The 21052-nt window shown below is 41.8% G+C and overlaps 1 protein-coding gene across 1 annotated transcript; it reads right to left on the bottom strand.

Annotated features, from left to right (window-relative positions):
• Positions 1-286: 286 nt before the first annotated feature.
• Positions 287-19191, bottom strand: S6k (Ribosomal protein S6 kinase). Its single transcript, XM_080278480.1, has 11 exons — positions 19005-19191; positions 16672-16712; positions 13148-13274; positions 11797-11931; positions 10286-10419; positions 6907-7054; positions 6499-6633; positions 5933-6049; positions 4265-4396; positions 2362-2469; positions 287-707 (listed from the first exon to the last, which is right to left on the bottom strand). The coding sequence occupies exons 1-11, from the start codon at positions 19095-19097 to the stop codon at positions 429-431; spliced, it is 1449 nt and encodes a 482-aa protein (XP_080134606.1). The 5' UTR covers positions 19098-19191; the 3' UTR covers positions 287-428.
• Positions 19192-21052: the final 1861 nt, after the last annotated feature.

Genomic DNA, 21052 nt, shown 5'->3' with positions numbered 1-21052 from the left:
GATGAGGTGGAGGGATGGAGTTGAGAGGTATATGAGGGAGGGGGGGTGAGTTGGGGGGAGGGTAGTCAAATGGTGGGTGACAGAGCGACTTGGAGGCGTTTTGTCTGCAGCCACCCTTTGCGGGATTAGGGCAATGCTTAATCATCATCCAGACCTCTTTATTCACCGAAGAATGAGGTGAGGTTGGGTCTAGAAGCAAGAAAAAATCAGACAGGAGAACCTAACCAAATGTCTGCATGAACTGAAAGGCCACATTCTCATTCTCTAACTATTCAAGCCCCCAAAATCCTGACCCCACCTCACTGGCATAAACATCCACACTTACACACTTCTAACTGACCAAACCTCACCTTCAATGCATCTACTAATGGGTCTCTGCATGGCTTCGAAGGATCAGCTATAAAATTAATCTCCTAAATGGTGTTCGGTTAATGTTTCCATGACCATGTACCTTGCTGCCCCGGCGTGCTGTGTGCATCTGTGTGCGCAGCTGAGTTACTTGTGTCCATCTGCTCATACTGTGTGTGCGTGTGTGTACTGGCATGCGAGCTGTCCGCTCCATTGGCAAAGTTGAAGGGGTTCTGCATGGCACGAGGGGAGAATGGGCCACCTGTGTGCTGGTTCAGGGGCTTGCGAGGCGATCGTGCCTTGACCACACTGGGTTTGTTGAGTTCCTCCAGGACTGATGGTGCAACATACGTGAAACCCTGAAAATGCAAGTTATCATCTGTACTCACGTATGCATGCACACATGCACAAACACACGTCGCAACCAATTTTTAATCATTTTTCTGCAAACGCATTTAACTCTTGAATTTAAATTATCGTTGTAGTGATTCCCAAGCAGCAGTCATATAATAAGACTGTACCACTTTGTTGATGGAACTCAATACAAAATAAAATTGCTAATGAAGACTTTTTTCAACTGAAGAGAGAAAATGATGAGTTGAAGAAACTGAGTGACAGTAAGGAAAAGGCAAATATTACAGATGCAGCAATAGAAGAGGAAAAACAAATGCAAGTGGAGTGGCAGAGTGAGGAAAAGAAAGAATTAATAAGCCTGACATATGGAAGCGAGGCATGGACCTTGCAAGAGGGGAACAAGTCAAGAGTGAGAGCAGTGGAAATGAGTTACTTGAGAGGAGCATGTGGAGTGACGTGGAGGGACAGGTTGACGAATGAAGAAGTGAAGGAACGTTGTGGGGTAGATGTGGATGTGGTTGAAAAGATTAGGAGAAATACACTGAGGTGGTTTGGACATGTGGAGAGAATGGAGAATGAAAGACTGACTAAGAGGGTGTATGTAGGTGAGGTGGAGGGAGGGAGAGGGAGGGGTAGACCAAGGATGAGGTGGAGGGATGGAGTTGAGAGGTATATGAGGGAGGGGGGGGTGAGTTGGGGGGAGGGGAGTCAAATGGTGGGTGACAGAGTGACTTGGAGGCGTTCTGTCTGCGGCCACCCTTTGCGGAATTAGGGTGTCGGGCTATAGATAGATAGATAGATAGAATAAGCCTCAGACAAATTACACAAGAGAAGATGCATGAAAATAAGACTAGAGCTGAAATGAATAAGAGTGAGCCAACAAGTAAAATTATTATGATTATACAGAAAAACAAAAAAGTGGTGCGAGACACAGGGGAAAGTAGAAGTGTGACCATATTTGATGACCATGAGAAAGAACAGGAAATAAAACTGATTAGGATGAGAGAGACAGTGAGAATTAGACAAGTGCTGAGTGGCATTAATAATGTGGGAGAGAAACTGAGACCGAGATACTGAGGAAGTGAGAAGGTTAGGATAGTACAAGAATGACATGAAAAAATTTAGTTTCCCAAACAAAAGTAAAGATGTTTGGAGGAAAAGGTGGTGCAAGCAAAGACCATGTGTGTTTAATTGTAATTTGCCTAGCCCCGGGCTCCTACGCTCCTCATGGGGCAACATAGGATTGGATGACGGATGGAAGGATGGATAATCCGAGATAAGGAGACATGGGCTTAGCTCAAGTCCTATATATTACATTTAGGTAAATACTGTACTGGCATACTACATTTAGGTAAACACAAACACACACACACACACACACACACACACACACACACACACACACACACACACACACGGAACTGTGCCTTCCCTGCATAAGGTTTAATTAATTCCTCCAGGGTAATTGGTGCCATATATGTGTGAAACCCTGTGAATGTGATCAGGTTAGCCTCTGCTCTCTCTCTCTCTCTCTCTGCTGTAATTAAAACAACATGTAATTACTTAAGAATACTCAGACAGACTCTCTCTAATGATGCTGTGGCAAATATAACATTAATTTATTTCTGCACACTTAGAAATCTCTCCCTCTATCCTTACCTCAAAGACCTTGTTGGCACTAGCGCTGAGCATACTATCATCAGGGGAGTCTACTGGCGTCTGCTTGGTGAACTTACTGTCAAACTGGCTAACATCATCTTCACCACTCTGTACAGAGAAATAAGTAATGGTAAACAGTAAAACAGTAACAGTCAATCCAGTATTATCTCCTTCAAGGTGTATGGGTCAGGGGCTAAACTACTACAGCCCTGTATATTTCTGGTTAGATATCTGCCAACATCCCTGGATGGGTAATGGAGATGGATGCCTTCATGCATCCCCTTAACTCCCTCACTGTCCACTGCAGAAGGGATGGTAGACTGCCAGAGAAAGGCAACTTCAGACTGCAGTCCACCATGTTCACTTTTCTGATGAACCTGGAACCAAAACTACATTTAGCTATCAACTAAGCATTAAATGGAATTAGCACTTCAAGTTAAAAAAAAAAAAAAAAAATCATCATCATTCAGACCTCCTTTCCCTCCCTAGGGCAGGGTGAGGAGTAGCAACCTCCAGACAGCCCAAGTTTGCCCAGTCCAATGGGTCACGCTTCCATTCACTCATCATTCAAGCCCCCAGAATCCTGGCTCTATTTGATACACCAGAAACTTTCACCACGTTCTGTAGCTTCACATAAACGTATCCGAGAGTCATTCCGAACACTGTTATGTTAAAAAGGGGTGCCAAATCCCTGATCATGCACTTCTTCTCACAATATTCATCCAGCTAGCTCGATCTCTTGTCAGTCCCCTAGCCTCACCAACTTCCATACCTCTCTTCCTCACACAGTCATCCACCATATCCCTCCACCTTCTCCTTGGCCTACCTCGCCTCCTCCCTCCTTCAAATTTGCTCAGATATACCTTTTCACCACTCTATTGTTATTCATTCTCTCCACATGATCATACCATCTCAGTACTCTCTCAATTCTGATGTCCACAGACTTCCTCACTCTGCATCTTTCACGAATTACATTATTTTGTATCCTATCAACTCTCTATCCTATCAACACATCCTCTGCCACTCTTAAACCCACCCTGTTCATCATTCACTGGGACTTCTGATATCTCTCTTAGCTTCTTCTCTATAATTCTTCCATATGCCTTCCCTACAACACTCAATAACCTTATGTCACGGTAATTCTTGCACTCATTTCGCTCACCTGTACAGTATTTTTGTACAGGGGTACGATCACAGCCTTTTTCCACTATGCTGGCACAGTTTCACTCATCCATGCCTTCTTACATAATTCTCCAACAAGCACTTCATTCCACTCTCTCCACTAAACTTAATCATCCCTGCATACACGTCATCAACCACAGCTGCTTTCCCATTTTTCAGCCACTTCACAATGCTCTTCACCTGTGTGAGTGTCACGTTTCCTGGCATTGCATTCCTGCTCTGAGCACCCCAAAAACCAGTCATGTTTACACCCACTCTGCTTTCTCTAATCCCATTCATCAGGCTTCCAAAATATTCTTTCTACCTGATTCTTACTTCATCCCCATGGGTTAACCCTTTCAGGTTAACCCATGGGGATGAAGTAATTCACCGATTCTAACTCCTCCCCTGTTTTGGTCCTGTATTCATCTGCCTTTTCTTTCATCCTCAGTTTCTCGACTTTAAGCCTTTCTCCTTGACTGCTCCTCTCTCTCCTGGTCCACCTCAATCCTCTCAACTTGATCTTTCATGACACTATCATACAATCTGACAAACCTCCACATCGTCCTCTTACGGCCCTCGTATCAGCAACCATTCCCAGCATCGACCTCTCTACGAGCACATAATCAATCAGGTTCCTTTCAACATGATCCCCATTCCCTGTATACCATGTATATTTACATGCATTTTTGTGTTAAAAATATATATATATATATATATATATATATATATATATACATACCAATACAGGTTTGAAAGGTGGGTCGAGCTTCCGATTGATGACATCGTCCCAGTTGATATGCTTGAAGAACAGATGTCGTTTGATCGGTTCGCCGTCATCCGGTCCGCTGCCCAGACGTTGGTTGACTTGACGCTGGAATGAGAATTTGTTTGGGGTTGGCAACACACTACAAATGTTCATTGTCATCATCATCATCTTCCTTTGCATCTCTTACAGCTCTGCCTGTTCCTCCTCATCATCATCATTATCAACATCTTCCTCATCATTATCACAGGCATCACTATCATCATAATCTTCTGTATCATCACAATCCTGACCTTTTCCTACGTAACCCATCTAACCATCTGTGCCCAATGTTTTACAAAAAGACAACTGGGTATTTTTCAAGAATTACCTGCCAGAAAGCATTAATCTAGTACCTATCAAGTTAAAGGTGCCAACACATCTATATCTTATTAAAAACAAAGTGACTTCAAGCTTCCTTTCAAAGATTCTTCATATTAAAGGTTGCCATGATAGTAAGTGACTGAGTGTTAGTGTATGTGTTATGTGTAGGAGTGGGAAAGTGAATGAATGAGTGTGTATATATGTGTGTGAGTGGGCATGTATTTACCTAATTGTGATATACAAGAAGTGAGATACACTCGTGGGGTCCCGTCTCTGTTTCTCAATAAGTCAAATTTAGCTTTAAACTCGTTTAAGTTTTTAGACTGGACGATATCTCTGTCCACGCTATTCCACAGGTCTATACATCTTTAAGGAAAACTATATTTCTTGATATCCTTCAGGCAGCTTGGCTTCTTCAGCTTCATTCCGTGTCCTCTTGTTACTCTCTTATCCCATAAAAACAGATCTTCTTTGTCAATTCTATCTACTCCCACCATGGTCCTGAACACTACTATCATGTTGCCTCTCTTTCTCCTTTCTTCTAAGGAAGACAAATCCAGCTTTTCCAGCCTATCTCTGTACGACAGTTCTGCCAGACGGGACCATTTTGGTTGCTGTTCTTTGAATTCTCTCAATCTTGTGTATATCTTTCTTCTTGTGTGGGCAACACACTACTGCTGCATCTTCTAACCTGGGGCGAATCATGGCCACTATCAATTTTTTCATCATCTCCTCATCCATATAATGAAAAGCTACTCTTATATTAGTCAGGAGTTTATATGTCTCTCTAACTGTCTTGTTAATGTGTTTTTCAGGTGACAAACTGTCCTGGACCAGCACTCCCAAATCTTTCTCTTCTCTCGTTTTTGTGACTGGTTCATTACCCATCAAATAATTCAATGATGACCTCATGGTACTTTTACCCATTTCCAATATTTTACATTTCTTTGCATTGAATTTAGTTTCCCACATCCGGCTCCATTCGTGTATCCTATCCAGATCATCCTGCAGCATTTTACAATCCTCCTCAACCTCTAACTTCCTCAAGATCTTTGCCACATCAGCAAACAGAAAGAGAGAATAAGAATGTGTGTGTGAATGGGCAAATGAAAGAGAGAATGTGACTGTACGTGTGAGTGGACATGTAAATAAGTGTGTATGTGTGTGAGTGGGCAAGTGAATGAGTGAGTATGTGCATCAATGAACATGCATGTGCAAGTAGGTGAATGTGCATGTGTGAGTGAAAGTGTGTGTATGTACTGTACATGCACATGTGTAAACCTTGAGCAACTTGCGGATGAGGTCCCGGGCATCTGGTGTGAGGTAGGGTGGAAGGTTCAGTTTCCCCTTCAGAATCTTCTCTATCGTCTTCTTACGATTCTCTGCCGTAAAGGGAGGCTGCAAAGAGAAACTCAAATAATACGCTGTATCATCATCCTTGACAAATATATTATGAGGGAACGGTTAGGATGAATAAATTAGAAAATCTAAAAGTATACTAGAAGGAATCAATAGCACCAAGTCAAAAGGATCACTCTTATTCTTCATTATGATCAATATCCAAATCCTGATTCTCACCCCAGAGAAAGCACAAAAACACAATAAAACAACATAGCAAATGAAATGGGGCAAACACACAAATCCAAAAATTTAAGATACTGGTTCCAAATCACAAGCAAAGGCCATACCGTAATTAAACTTCTTTTTGTTTTGCATGGGAGGGTTAATACCTACCTCTTCCTCCTCCCCTCTCTCTTTCAGTCCCCCCCCTCTCTCTTTCAGCATGCATTATACACAAATATGCACAACAGATAAACATCACTACATAGGCTATTCAGTATACCCACTGCGCCAGTCAGCATGTCATACATAAGGGCACCCAGGGACCACCAATCCACTGCTTTGGCATGTCCAGTTCTTGTTAGGATCTCAGGAGCCATGTATTCTATAGTACCACAGAACGTGTGTGTTACCGAATCATCCTGCCAACAAAAAAGGTACGTATCACCACCATCATCATTATTATCACTGTGTGTGTTGCAAACTGTCCTGGGAAGAGAAAAAGTTGGTGTGGTTGTGTAAAACCTGGCCATTCACTGTTTAATAGAAAACAATGGTGCATTTAGTGATAAATGTTCCTGTGACGATTACCAGCTTCAGTGTGAAAAATATGTTAAATGAAAGCACGTTAAACGATGATTTACTGTACCTACAAGATGGCACATTAACAGCAAAATGGTAAAAGATGCCAATACCTGAATTTTCTCCTTGCATAGTCCAAAGTCAGTTAGCTTGACATGACCAAACGAGTCGAGCAGGATGTTCTCAGGCTTGAGGTCTCGGTAGATAATGCCCTCAGAGTGTAGATGCTCCAATGCCAGTATGATTTCAGAAATGTAGAAGCTGTGGATATAGTATTAAAATTATTATTATTATTACTGCAGTCATATGCTGCTTAAAGTCCTTCAGCACAAAATCTGTTCACTTTAAAGTCTGGGGACCTATAAGAATATCATCATCACCATCATCATCATCATCTGGACCTCCTTTCCCTCCCTAAGGCAGGGTGAGAAGTAGCAACCTCCAGACAGCCCAAGTTTGCCCAATGCAATGGGCTACGCTTCCATTCATTCACCATTCAAGCCCCCGGAAACCTGGATCTATCTGATACTACAAAAAAACATTCACCACATTCTGTAGCTTCACATAAATGTATCTGATAAAAGTCAATCCGGACGTTGTCAGATTAAAAAGGGGTGCCAAATCCCTGTTCATGCACTTCTCACAACATTCATCCAACCAGCTCAATCTCGTCAGTCCCCTAGCCTCACCGACTTCCATACCTATCTTCCTCACACACTCATCCACCACATCCCTCCACCTTCTCCTTGGCCTACCTACCTCACCTCCTCCCTCCTTCAAATTCGCTCAGATAGGCTATACCTTTTTCACCACTCTATTGTTATCCATGCTCTCTACAAGACCATACCATCACAGTACTCTCTCTTCGATTCTGGTGTCCACAGACTTCCTCACTCCGCAACTTTTACAAATCAAATTATTTCATATCCTATCCACTCTCTGCATTCCACATACATTCCTCAGCAGTCCCATCTCCATTGCTCTCACTCTTGACTTTTCATTTTCATGCCACACCATAGTCTTACATCCATATGCTAAAGTTGGCACTAACACTTCTCCATGTAAGCCTCACACAGCTGCGACACTCAAGCCTCTGTTTCTTATAAAGGCCTTCATAGCAACGGCTACTTTCTTTCCTTGTGTCACTCTACTTTGCACTTCTTTTACACTATTTCCTCCCTTTTCTATCACTGTACCCAGGCATTTGAACTCTCTCATCAATTCCAGTCTCTCTCCATTCACTGTAACATCACACTGGATGTCACCTTCTCTCTCTATTACAATCACTTTACTCCTTTTCTACATTTACTCTCAGGGCATGACACTCACAGATGTCAGCAAAACTCAGCACCAGCCTACCAAGTTCTTATCTGGTACTTGCAAGTAGCACTGCATCATAAAAGAATATACTGGTTTAAAAAAAAATAATAATAAAAAAAAAAAATAAATAAATAAGGCCGAAGAATGGGACATATCAAGCACATGCACACGCAAAGCAGTATAGCTGCATGATGGCCAGCCAGCATCCCAAAACAAAGTGATTACGCTGCCAGCCGTACGATATGCGATACATGTACTGTATAACCTATAGAGATACACTGTAATACTGTTCATAAGTCTTAATATTTTTCTTCTTTCCCCTACTTGCATAAAGGCATTAAAAAATATACCAAAAAGCAGTAAAAAGTTTACTAACAAACACTAAAATGTTCACTGTATGACAGTGTCATCAATGCCAGCTGAAGCAGCTGCGTCCAGTTGCTATTTTATAGGCTATGTACTGTATTACTGTTTTAATTTTGGCTTTTTATACTGTACTATAATTTAAAAGCAATGCACTCCAATCGGATTGAGCCTATGAAGGTTTATATCCAAGGGGTGGTTGGGGCTTACTGCTCACGAAATGCCACTCAGGGATAAGTGAGGCTGGTCACGCTCATCCTAAGTGTCAAGACCAACTTGCCTAGCCCCGGACTCCTACGCTCCTCATGGGACAACGTAGGATTGGATGATGGATGGATGGATGGATGGAATATACAGTACAGTACATACTATATACCTGTATATATGTAACAATATACAGTATACAGTGCATAAGTTACAATGGTTGCTTAACGTACAGATCACTTAACGTCCTACCACGCGGCACGCGACTGTACTATGATTATATTATATTAGGTTTGGGTGGTTATGGCCCTGTATGTGGGTACTCACACCCAAGTAAGGGTGAATGGAGATCTGAGTGATGAGTTTTCAATGAATGTTGGTGTGCACCAGGGGTCAGTTTCGAGCCCCTTGTTGTTTACCATGGTACTTGAATCCATCTCCCATGACTTCAGAAATGGACTCCTGTGGGAGATGTATGGTGATGATTTGGTGTTGATTGCAGAGAATGGAAGGGAGGCAGAGGAAAGATTTAAGTGGAGAGATGGTATGGGGCACAAGGGCTTAAGGGTAAATGCAGATAAAACAAAAGTGATGGTATCTAGGGCTGGTGGCAGTACTGTCTAAGAACAGGGAGAGTGGCCACGTATGATTTGCCACAAGGGCGTGGGAAGTAATTCCATCTTGTGCAGTGTCTGTGATAAGTGGGTGCATATGAGATGTAGTGGTATTAGAGGCAGACTGCAAGATAATGCTGATTTCATGTGTGCAGTGTGTCAGGGAGGAGCAGGTGGAGACTGACAAGTGTGAATGGATTGAACTTGCTGGTGAGTCTCTTGAGTGTCTGAAAGAGTTTTGTCATTTGGGAGACATGTTATGTGCCAGAGGTGGGACTGAAGCTAGCTCTGTGGCTACAGTGAGGAGTGGTTGGAAGAAGTTCAGGGAGCTGTTGCCTCTCCTGACAATGAGAGGGCTCCCCCTCCATGCTAAGGGATCTTTGTATGCAGCATGTGTAAGAACTGTAATGCTGTATGGTAGTAAGACATGGTCAATAAAGGAAGAGGATATTCGTAGGCTCAAACGTACGGAAATGACAATGATTAGGTGGACATGCAGTGCATCCCTGAGTGTGAGGCCTGGGGTGGCTAGGTTTACGACGGAAGAGTTGAGGGGTAGGATAGGACTATAGTGTGTTGGTGTTGTGATGAGGAGAGGTAAACTGAGATGGTTTAGGCATGTGGAGAGGATGAGGGATGATAATTGGGTGCAGAGGGCGAGAAGTGTTAATGTTCGGGGTAGGGTTGCAAGAGGTAGACTGAAAAAGACAAGGGACAAGGTCACTGAACGTGACCTCCGGGATAAGGAACTGAATAGGGAAGCTGCCAGAGAGTGAGCAGCATGGAAAGCCACCAATGGGTGACCAAAGCCAACACATGCATGCGTGTTGGAGCCATCAAAAACAAACGAATGATTATTATCACTACTACCATCAACAAGAATATTCATTACTTACACATACACATGCATGTGTGCACACACACACACACACACACACACACACACACACACACACACACACTCTCTCTCTCTCTCTCTCTCTTTACCCACCATGCTGTATCCTCCATAAAGATCCCCTCACGCTCCAGATGCATAAACAGTTCCCCGCCAGAAAGGTATTCCAGGATAAGGTACAACTTGCCACCTGTCTGGAACGCATACACCAGGTCCACGATGAATGGATGCTGTTGAGAAGCAGAATGAAACAGATAAAATACAGTCTCTCTCATCATATCATTAATACTGTTTATAAAGGCTCTAACATGCTTGCTTGTGTTGGCCTCTCCATGTTGCTCGATTTCTAGCAGCCTCGTGGAAGTAAAACTCTGCTTGTAACTTCATCAACCCTCTTGTGACCCAAAGATGCAACTTGCATCCAACTGTGGCCAAGCACTCAACATCCCCCACCCCATACTGCATGGGACCTCACATAGCCAACCCCCCTGCCCACATGTACAGCCACAAGCCAAAAGTTTATTCAGTAACTATTTATTCTTCTGCCTGCAATTTTGCTTCAACCTCCATACTACTTTTTCTCTAATACTGTACCCCTGAATAGTTGTATTTCCTGTCTGTGTTGTAGACACGACTAGCACAAGCTTTTATAAAATACTGTAAATACATTATTATTTCACTGGACATAACCTGTGTCATCTGGTAATGTGTGGTTGGATTCTAGTTTGATGCTATCTGCGTTGAATGGTAACAAGTGGTTGGAATTTCTGCTAACACCACGGTCATGAGAGGGTTAATATTTTTTAAGACATACATAAAACTTAAACCATGTTTCCTCTTGATGAATCCTCAGACTGTGGTTGGCCATGATACAGATGATGTTTTCTATGGAATGGAAGGTACACAAAGTGCCTAAACCATCTAATTTTTTCCCAACAGATGCTAGGAACTGATGGGAAAATATAAATACTGTATGGTACCAACATGCTTAATACAACTTGTTACATTGTGCCAGTCTAAGCTTGGAATTTTACAGAATGAGTAAAAGTTCACAGAGAGCCTCCTGCCTTCCATATTTTTCATTCCTCCTTGAATATCAGAGTGTATTCTTCCATCTCATAATCTTTTGTTGTGTGCCTCATACTGTTATTCCATAAATGCATTTCATATGACACTTTTAAGCACCAATGTCAGCAAGGAAGTGCCAATAAACTTTTGTACAGTAGTAGTAGTACTTGTTCCCTAAACTACTCAGATAGTAAATGGAACTGGATCCAAAACTGATCCTTAAGGGACTCTGAAAAGAAGGGGAGCAGAATCAGAGCTAACATCATCAACAACCACTCTCCGAGATCTGTCCAACAAAGGGCAAAAAAGCACTATCACAAATGCCATAAAAATACAGATCATCCAACAATTGTTTATGATCTACTGTATCAAAAGATGCATACAGATCCCACAGAACTAGGAGAGAGGTCATCCCACTACAGGTGTTTGCCACCATGTCACTATGAATTCTTGTTAATGCAGTTTCAGTTGAGTGGTATATTCTGTATGGTGACTGAAGAACAGGAACAACTCTGTTCTGTTCCAGTAATGGTACTGACCTTGACTGCCTCAAGAATGTTGCGTTCAGCCTTGGTGTGCGCTGTGTCTTTCTGGTTCCTGACGATGGTGGCCTTTTTCAGTACCTTCATGGCAAAGATTTTACCGCCACCACGACCACCACTCATCTTGCGCACCTGAAAATTATACAAAACGGTTAGCAGATTGGGCAAATATGGGCTGTCTGGGCATTGCTACTCCTCACCCCGCCCTTGGGTGGGAAAGGAGGTCCGGATGATATCATCATCATCATCATCATCATCCGGACCTACTCTCTATAAATCATCATCATCCGGACCTCCTTTCTATATATCATCATCATCATCCGGACCTCTTTTCCCACCCAAGGGCAGGGTGAGGAGTAGAACACACAATTAAATCGTGAATCTTATCAGTTGTTCTCTGCATTCCTTTAGTATCCAATTAGAGATTGCATCAGGCCCTGGGACCTTCCTCACATCTTGAGTTTTCAGTAATCTGTACATTTCTTGCACTTCAACTTTTACTTCTTTTAACACTACATTCCTTGTCACTCCCTCCACCTCCACAAAATCACTTTCTCTTGTGAGGACTGATTGGAAGCATTAGTTTTCATTATTTCAGCTTGCATAATCACTTCTTAATAGACATTTCCTTCTACTTTTAGCTCATTGATTCCTTCCTTTTGTTTCAATTTACCATTAACAAACCTGTATAACAATTTAGGTTCATCCTTACATTTGTCAATTATATCTTTTTCGAAGTTTCTTTCTTCCTCTCTATGTATTCTTGCATATTCGTTTCTAGTTCTTTTATATTCTTCCTTTGTTCTATCATTACCTCTCTTTCTCCATTTGTTCCATGTCATTTCCCTTTGTTTTTTTGCTATCATACACCTTTTGTTGAACTAGTCATTTCTCTAGTTCCTTTTCTGTGTGTGTGTGTGTGTGTGTGTGTGTGTGTGTGTGTGTGTGTGTGTGTTGATGAGAGGCAGGGTACAAAAGCCAGGAACATACAGCATATAAATACCAGTATATATTTTTTATAGACAGATAGGTATAGATATTGATAGCCAGAGAGAGAGGGACGGATGGATAAAATTAGATAGATAAATAGACAGACAGAGAGACACAGACAGATAAAATAGGGGGGAGCGAGGTAGGATATAAAGTCAAAGAAAATATGGGGGGGGAGGAGTGAGGAAGGGTAAAAAAAAAAAAAAAAAAAAATGACAGAGGAATAACCAAATCCCGCCCAACTGCACAAGCCACACTCTCATTCACTCACCATTCAAGTTCTTGGAATCCTGACTCCCCTTCACAGGAACACACATTCACACTTGCAATTATCAACAAAGCACAAACCATCACTTACCTGGAAGACCTTGCCATAGCCACCCTTGCCAAGCACTTTGAGCAGTTGGAAATCCGAAGGTCGCACCTTTTCCATACCAGGGTTGACCGTACTGTCTGACAGCTGTAGTGTCTCAATGCCCTCCGTCCTGAAATGGACACAGGTGATATTAAGAAACAACAATGTACCGATATGTAACATGGTGCTGAAGGAGCAGGTGGTGACGAAGAGGATCTATGTAGTTGCCAGGAGGAAAATATGGAAGTTGAAAACCAAGCTGAACAAGAAGCTGTTGACAGAAGTGTTAATGAATGGTACAGAGCTCTAAAAACAATCTCTTGGGAGTTACTGATTCAGTGTGTGGATGGAAAATGGGCCCTCCGAGACATAAGGTAACATGGTGGTGGGATGAGGGTGTAGAAGTCATAGTTAAGGAGAGAAGATTTCCTGGAATGGAAAAGGGATGATAACAGAGAAATACCTGACTCCCAAGCACTGGACTAGGAAGGAGGTATAGGCTAACAGAGTAAAATCTGAATCTTGGGGACATTTATTGGATAACCTAAACACCGCTGAATGACAGAATGTGCCATTCATGGTGGCATATCAGATGAAGAGGGAAAACAAGGACACCATAAGTGAGCACTGTACAAAGAATAAAGGAAAGGTAGTGGTGGACAGTGAGGATTTTCAAGATGCCTGGAGAGAGCATTCTAACAGGCTGCTGAATGAGGAGCCTAACTGTAACATGGAAGGTTTGGAATCACCAGATTCAATGCTTGGCCCTTGGTCTTTGATTGACCTTGCTACTGTGAGTAGGGCAATAGGCTGGATGCAATTAGGGAAGGTGGGGTGCGTGTCTGTGTTAACTACGGAACTGCTGAAGGCCTCACAAGATATAGGAGCAGGTTGATACTGATTTGACGAATGCTGTACATTCATATATGAGTGTGTTGTCCCAAAAGAATGGCTGAAAAGTGTGACTGTAAAAGTGCACATGGGGAAGGGTGATGTCCTGGGAAGAGAAAATTATAAACATTTGCAGTTTGCCACAAAAGTGTGGGAAGTAACTCCATCCCGTGCAGTGTTTGTGATAAGTGAGTGCATAGGAGACATAGTGGTATTAGAGGTGGGCTCTGAAATAATGCTAATTTTGTGTGTGTGGTGTGTCGGGGAGAGATAATTGTCAGGCGTGAAAGCCCTGATCATGCTCGCAAGTGTCTTGAGTGTGTGGAGGACTTCTGTTACTTGGGTTATGTTATGTGCTGAAGGTGAGGCTACACTCTGTGGCAAGGGTAAGAAGTGATTGGAGGAAGTTCAGGGAGCTGTTGCCACTCATAACATTGAAAGGGCTCTCCCTCCATGTTAAGGGATCTTTATAGGCGGCTTGTGTTGGAAGTGCAATTAAGTACAGTAGTGAGATGTGGACAGTACAGGAGGAGAATATTTGCAGGCTCAAACGTAAGGAAATAACAATGATTTGACGGATGTGTAGTGCATCCATGAATGAGAGCCTGGGGGGATTCGATTTATGTGACATGAATGTATATGGTGTTATGATCCACTCATTTGATGTAGTGCTGCTCTTGGGTGTCTGCCCTTTCCTCTCCTCCATCCTTCTTTCCTTCCATCCTCTTCTGTCTTTCCTTCAGTCTGTCCTCGTCCTTCTGCCCGAGGGTGACTTTACATTCCCTCTTCTGCCTTTCATTCCTTCATTCTTTCCTCTTCCTTTGGCCTGTGGGTGCCTCTGCACTGAGTTACAAGCAAAGTGGTTTCCTGTACACCAGGAAACCATTTACTACGCTGGGTGGTAATCATATAACCAAATTTTGGCGCCTGGTGGTCGAGTGGGTAATTACTGCGCTCCAATCGGATCGAGCCAGTGAAGGTTTATATCCAAGGGATGGTTGGAGTTTACTGCTCACGTAATGCCACTCAGGGATGTGTGAGGTTGGTCACCCTCATCGTCAGGACCAACTGCCTAGCCCCAGGCTCCTACATTCCTCATGGGGCAACATAGGATTGGATGATGGATGGATGCATTAAAAGAGGTAGACTGAGATGATTTGGGCATGTTGAGATGAAGAACAACTGGGTGCGGAAAGTAAGAAGTGTTAACATTACAGGCAGGGTTGTGGGAGGCAGAATGAAAAAGACCTGGGACCAGGCCACAGAGTGTGACCTCAGAGATAAGGGACTGCATAGGGAGGCTGCCAGAGATTAAGCAGCATGGATAACCACCATTAGGTGACCAAAGCCAATGCATTCAGCCACGCTAGAGCCTTTATAACTGATAAGATACAAAATTATATGATATGCATCATTTTCATTATTCCAATTATCTATCTAAACTCAGTCACTTCAACTATGGAAGGGGGTGGCAACACACAAATTACCTCCAAGTCACTTTGTCTTCCGTTAGACTGCCATTCCTCCACAACGCTCATCAAAATGCATCTCCACCACATCTCTCCATCGCATCCTCAGTCTATCCTCCCTCAACCTCGTCCTCAGTCTCTCCCTCCCAACTCACACCATACTCATTCATATAACTCTCCACTAAATACCTTCACCTCAACTTCAGTCTCTTCCTTCACTTCATTCATATACACTCTCCTAGTCAGTCTCTTATTCTCCTCACTCTGATAGGGTTAACCCGTTAACTGCTCTATACAGCCTGCGCTGTTCCGAGTGTGACTGGTCAATACAGCCCTGGCTGCGCAGCTGAATTTCGAATATAGTGCCATGGTGACCAAGGCCGACCCATGCAAGCATGTTTGAGCCTTCAAAAACAAAACCGAAACTGAAACCGAAAAAGAAAACGAAAACCATACATTCCAATGGGGAATTAGACACTTCGATGTTCATCCATGGCTTTACTAGGTAAATATTGAGCAAATATTTCGTTACTATATACAGGACTTTGGCATGTGTTCTCGCAATTCCTAAGACAAAATTTGGCCTTTGTGAAATTTCATTTTTACCCTATGTCTGCGCACCAGGGACACCTCCAAAAACCCGCCATGCACAATTAACGGGTTAAATACTGAAGATATGCCTTCACCTGTCACTTTATAAGCTCTGGCTTAACTCATGACAGGCATAAGTGGCATACCAACACTCATCTGTAACTGGCTGAAATGTTTACTGTCAACAGGTTAAGAACACACTGAGGTGGTTTGGCCATGTGGAGAGGATGGAGGGTGAAAGACTGACGAAGAGAGTGTATGTGAGTGAGGTGGAGGGTGGAAGAGGGAGGGGGAGACCGAGGATGAGATGGAGGGATGGGGTGGAGAGGTATATGAGAGAGGGGGGTGTGAGTTGGGAGCAGGGTGGTGAAATGGCGGGGGACAGGGCGACTTGGAGGCGATTTGTTTGTGGCCACCCCAAACGGGATTGAGGCGTCTGGCAATAGATAGATAGGTTAAGAGCTTACACAGTATAAGAAATTATTTGTGTGTGTGTGTGTGTGTGTGTGTGTGTGTGTGTGTGTGTGTGTGTGCACATGTATGCATGCATGTGTAAAAACCCAAAACAGTACTTACTGGAGAATGGCATTCATATCTGGGCCCTGCTCATACTGGCTCTGTAAAGGAAAATATACCATACTTTAAGAACAATATAATAATAATAACTGAAAATATTAATAATAATAATAATGATAATAATAATAATAATCTATCTATCTATTGCCAGACGCCTCAATCCCGTTCAGGGTGGCCACAAACAAATCGCCTCCACGTTGCCCCATCCTCCGCCATTTCACTGCCCTGCTCCCAGCTCACACACCCCTCTCTATAATAATCATCATCATCATCATCATCACCATCATCCCTTATTTTCTTAAGTATTTCAAACCTCTTAGATACAGCTCAGTTTGGTGGCCTTCATAGCATCTGTTAAATTCAGACATGATTACTCAATGGTAGAGCACCTGACTCTGGACTAAAGAGTCGTGAGTTCGCACCGCTCCCACGTTAACTGCCAAGCCAGGAGAGGTAGCGCTCTCCTGTCACCTAGCTGGATGTAGCAGCCGTGGCTCAGTGAGTTAGAGCTCCCTGACCAAAGGGTCGGAGGTTAGAGTCCACCCTAGGGTCATTGGTAGACATTAGGAAGGGCATCCAGTCATAAAGTGCTACACATTCCAAAACATAAGTCTTCAACCCAGGGGCAACGCCTTAGCCTTTATAAAAAAAAAGGGGACACGGTGTTTAAAAAATAAAAAAAATCCAGTGTATCAGATCTGTAATAGCATGGGAGTCTACTGTATTTTGAACTTCCTTGCATCTCAAAACTCACAAGAGGTCTGAGGGTAGCAAAAATAAAAGCAAAATATATCCAAGGAGTAACAGTTAATTGCTAAAGCAACATTCTGCATGACTTGCTTAAATGACAGAGGGAGAGAGAGAGAGAGAGAGAGTGCACACACACACAAACTTGTGAAATGTCTGGTAGCAGTATGAGTGAAGACAGATGTAGCTATTCTCTCTCTCTCTCTCTCTCTCTCACACACACACACACAACCCAAGCATAAGACAGTTACTAGATACGGGCCCAGGTGTTTACAGGAGCAGCTGGTGATGTAAGATTCCTTCAGTGTCTTATAACCACAACAAATTAAATACTTCAAGTGCACAGTCATGAACATCCAATGGGCACCTCATGGCAGCATAGAGTATACTGAACATCCTGTATAGTAAGCTCTTATTACAGTATATGACAGGGATTATTTGTTCCCATCAATACCACTGTCATTATTACCACCATCACCAATACATACAAGTATATCCGGTACCTATATATACAGTAGTTACCCCTCCACAAACATCACGCATCATTCAACACCACCATCATCATCAATGTGACCTTTTTTCCCACACAACCATAACAAATGAAACACTTCAGATGCCCAGTCATGAGCATTGCATGAGCACCTCATGGCAGTGTACAGTGTGGTATATATAGTCAGCTTTTACTATGACAGGGACAGTATCAACATTATCCTCACTTTTACCTTTCTTTTTTTTTTTTCCCAGAACCACAACAAATCAAACACCCTGGATGCTCAGCCATAATCATCCGATGGCCAAGGCTCATATTTTTGTCTTACAAGTAGGCTTGCTAGCACCTCTTCCTTCTTGTTTGTTTGTTTTTTGTCTATAGGACCTGATTTAAGGTCAGAATGTAACCTCAGGGATAAAGGAGTGAATTGAGAGGGTGCCAGATATCAAGCAAGTAATGCTGATATACCGGTAAGGTGACCATGGCTGATGCATGCAACTATAGTATGTTAGTTTGATCAGGATAGGTTATTCAGGCTAGCAGGGTTTGATTTGGGTAGGTTTTTAAGGTATTTTGATTAATTTCCATGACTTTATTGTGTACAGTATATGACTAATGATTTTCTGCTAATTTTGATTTTATTTCCAACACAACTTCATCCCCCTCAGCAGGTAGAAGTCATTTGTGACAAAAATACGTCACAAACTGATCAACACATGTAAAAAGTCATTGCAAAATTATGAAACATGGGTGCAACAAAGGAACAAAAAAATCCATTTCAGCTTACTATGAGAGAGTTCCTCTGAAACCACGAGAGAGTTTGTATGAAAAATAAGCATATGTATGTCCTCCATCTTAAAATTATGTATATATACCAGTCACTTGGGTGGCAGCACGAGGAAATAAGCAATAATTAGCACGTTTCGACTATTGGTGCGTCTGAGCCCTACAGTATTGTACTGTATGGAATATATATATATGTATGTATATAAAAAGGTCCCTCTCCCGGAAAACTATCTTTTAATTTATAAAAAACTGGCGGTGGTAGGAAAAATAAAATAAGGTTACAATAATAGAGTCTGGCTCATTCTCTCACCTCCTCCACCTCAATGGCGTCATCGTCAGACTGGTCGCACTCTATTGCATCCTCTTCTTGCAACTCTAAGTCGAATAGCCCCGGAGCGGCCATTTTTCAACGATGCAAGGTCAACCACTTCCCTCAGTCAGCCTAAAATCGGGAGAAATGGTTAATAGCGTGACAACCCTGCGACGTGCGGGCGTGAGCCTCCATCAGCTGGACCAAAACACAGGATGAGGCGCCACCTTGGACAAAACTCACCACACCAATAACAATGGTATTATTTGTAAAAATATATAGATATATAGATATATATATTGTTTAAGTATTCATCAATATTATATTCATTATACTTGGAAAGTATTTCAAATCAATAAGAAGACAGAATTTGATTTGTTGAAATTCGCTTAGACGGCAAAATATGCAACATATGTAGAACAATGGTATTGATTTAGCGTAAGTAATAACAATGAAAATTATGTATCATTAAAGTCGCAGTCATTATTCCAAACAAGAATAACCAAATGGGACTCCAGAACAAAGTTGGTGAACGAGACAAACTCGCTCAGTTAGCAAAACTGGATATCAACTAATTGTATCTTAACTGGAGCTTCCTTTGTGATAATTATCATTTTCGGAAGTAAGCAATGTTCAGTCAACAATTTCCTTCACCATGAGACATAATATACCTAACTATGGATTAGTACGATATGAAAAGCACACGAGGACAAACCCTGAACCCAAAATAACAACACATTAAGCAATTCTCCAGTCACAGTGATACTCTCTTTTTGTGAGAGTACGTGACATTCCGAGCACATGTGCATATGAAACTGCATCACTGACACTACCAATGTGTAACTTCTAACCCAGATTAGTATTCAGGCCAAGGCCTAACTTAGACAAGAAGGGCCAAGTTCTTGTGTCGTATTTACAAAGGATCTTGGTATAACTAAGAGACGGAGGCTCTAGAATAATGAATAATTGTCTGAAATCTTTCTTGTCATAATTCATCACTGCGCTAATACTTTAAGTAATTCTGAAGCTTTTGGCAACTATATGAGTGAAAAGGTATATAGAAATGAGCATTAAAACCAAGGATATTTATAACTATGGAATCTGCTTCCGATCTACTTTTACTTCTAAGCATCTACGTTCACTGTTTCTGCCAGTACCTGCTTCTTTAAATCACATAATCCCATCAAAGTTACTCTTATAGTTATCTAACGGGAAAATGTGCTAATATAAGTGCTGAGAGCTTTAAGTGGGGGTATCTTTATTATTGTTCCTCTTTTTCTCTGTACATACCTCTTTAAATCTACGAAATACCATGACTACTAATCTTACAATAGATTACGTGTGAAAATTTGCTAATATATTATTCTCACAAGGTTTTAAATAGGCTACGTTACTGCCTTTTCTTCCTACCAATACATATCACTACATATAGCCTACAAAATATCATAAGGACAGTTTTGTAATAGTCTAGGACGGAAAACTTACTAATATATATATATATATATATATATATATATATATATATATATATATATATATATATATATATATATATATATATATATCGTTGAGTTATAAGTAGACTGTCTGCTGTATTCTCCGTTGTAGGCTGTAATATACTGTAATAACACTGCAAACATTAATACAAAAAGATTGATCTATCTGTCTATCTATCTATCTAGGTTGTCTGTATATATCTACCATTTATTGTCCCATCAGGAGCTTTGGGGCCCTAAGCTAGGCTACTCAGTCTTGACATTTAAAGTGAGTGAGCAGCCTCGCACGACTCTAAGTGGCATTATGTGATCAGAAAACCCCTATAGAGCTATGATATTATTACAGATTAAATAATTACTGTTTATTTAAATACATAATGGTAATTTTAGCACACTTGTTTAACGGTTAATTTTGACACCATCATTATGACCATCATCATCATCATCATCACCATCATCATCATCATCATCATCGCCATTATCATCATCATCATCATCGCCATTATCATTATCACCATCATCATCATCATTAGTCCATACAATAAGGTAAGA

This window comes from Coenobita brevimanus, chromosome 73 (genome assembly GCF_032717465.1).
Source record: "Coenobita brevimanus isolate Jiangsu-jjx chromosome 73, ASM3271746v2, whole genome shotgun sequence".
Taxonomy (NCBI): Eukaryota; Metazoa; Arthropoda; class Malacostraca; order Decapoda; family Coenobitidae; genus Coenobita; species Coenobita brevimanus.
The sequence above is the reverse complement of the archived record's forward strand: the minus strand, read 5'-3'. Positions and strand labels throughout refer to the sequence as shown.

Bases quoted from the DNA above. Each gene is read 5' to 3' on its own strand.
- S6k (XM_080278480.1), bottom strand. From the start codon at position 19,097: ATGGCCGCTCCGGGGCTATTCGACTTAGAGTTGCAAGAAGAGGATGCA. The intron at 10,420-11,796 runs GTCAGTACCATT...GCTTCTCAACAG, and splicing joins ACATTCTTGAGGCAGTCAAG to CATCCATTCATCGTGGACCT. The intron at 708-2,361 runs GTAAGGATAGAG...TTGCATTTTCAG, and splicing joins GTGCCAACAAGGTCTTTGAG to GGTTTCACGTATGTTGCACC.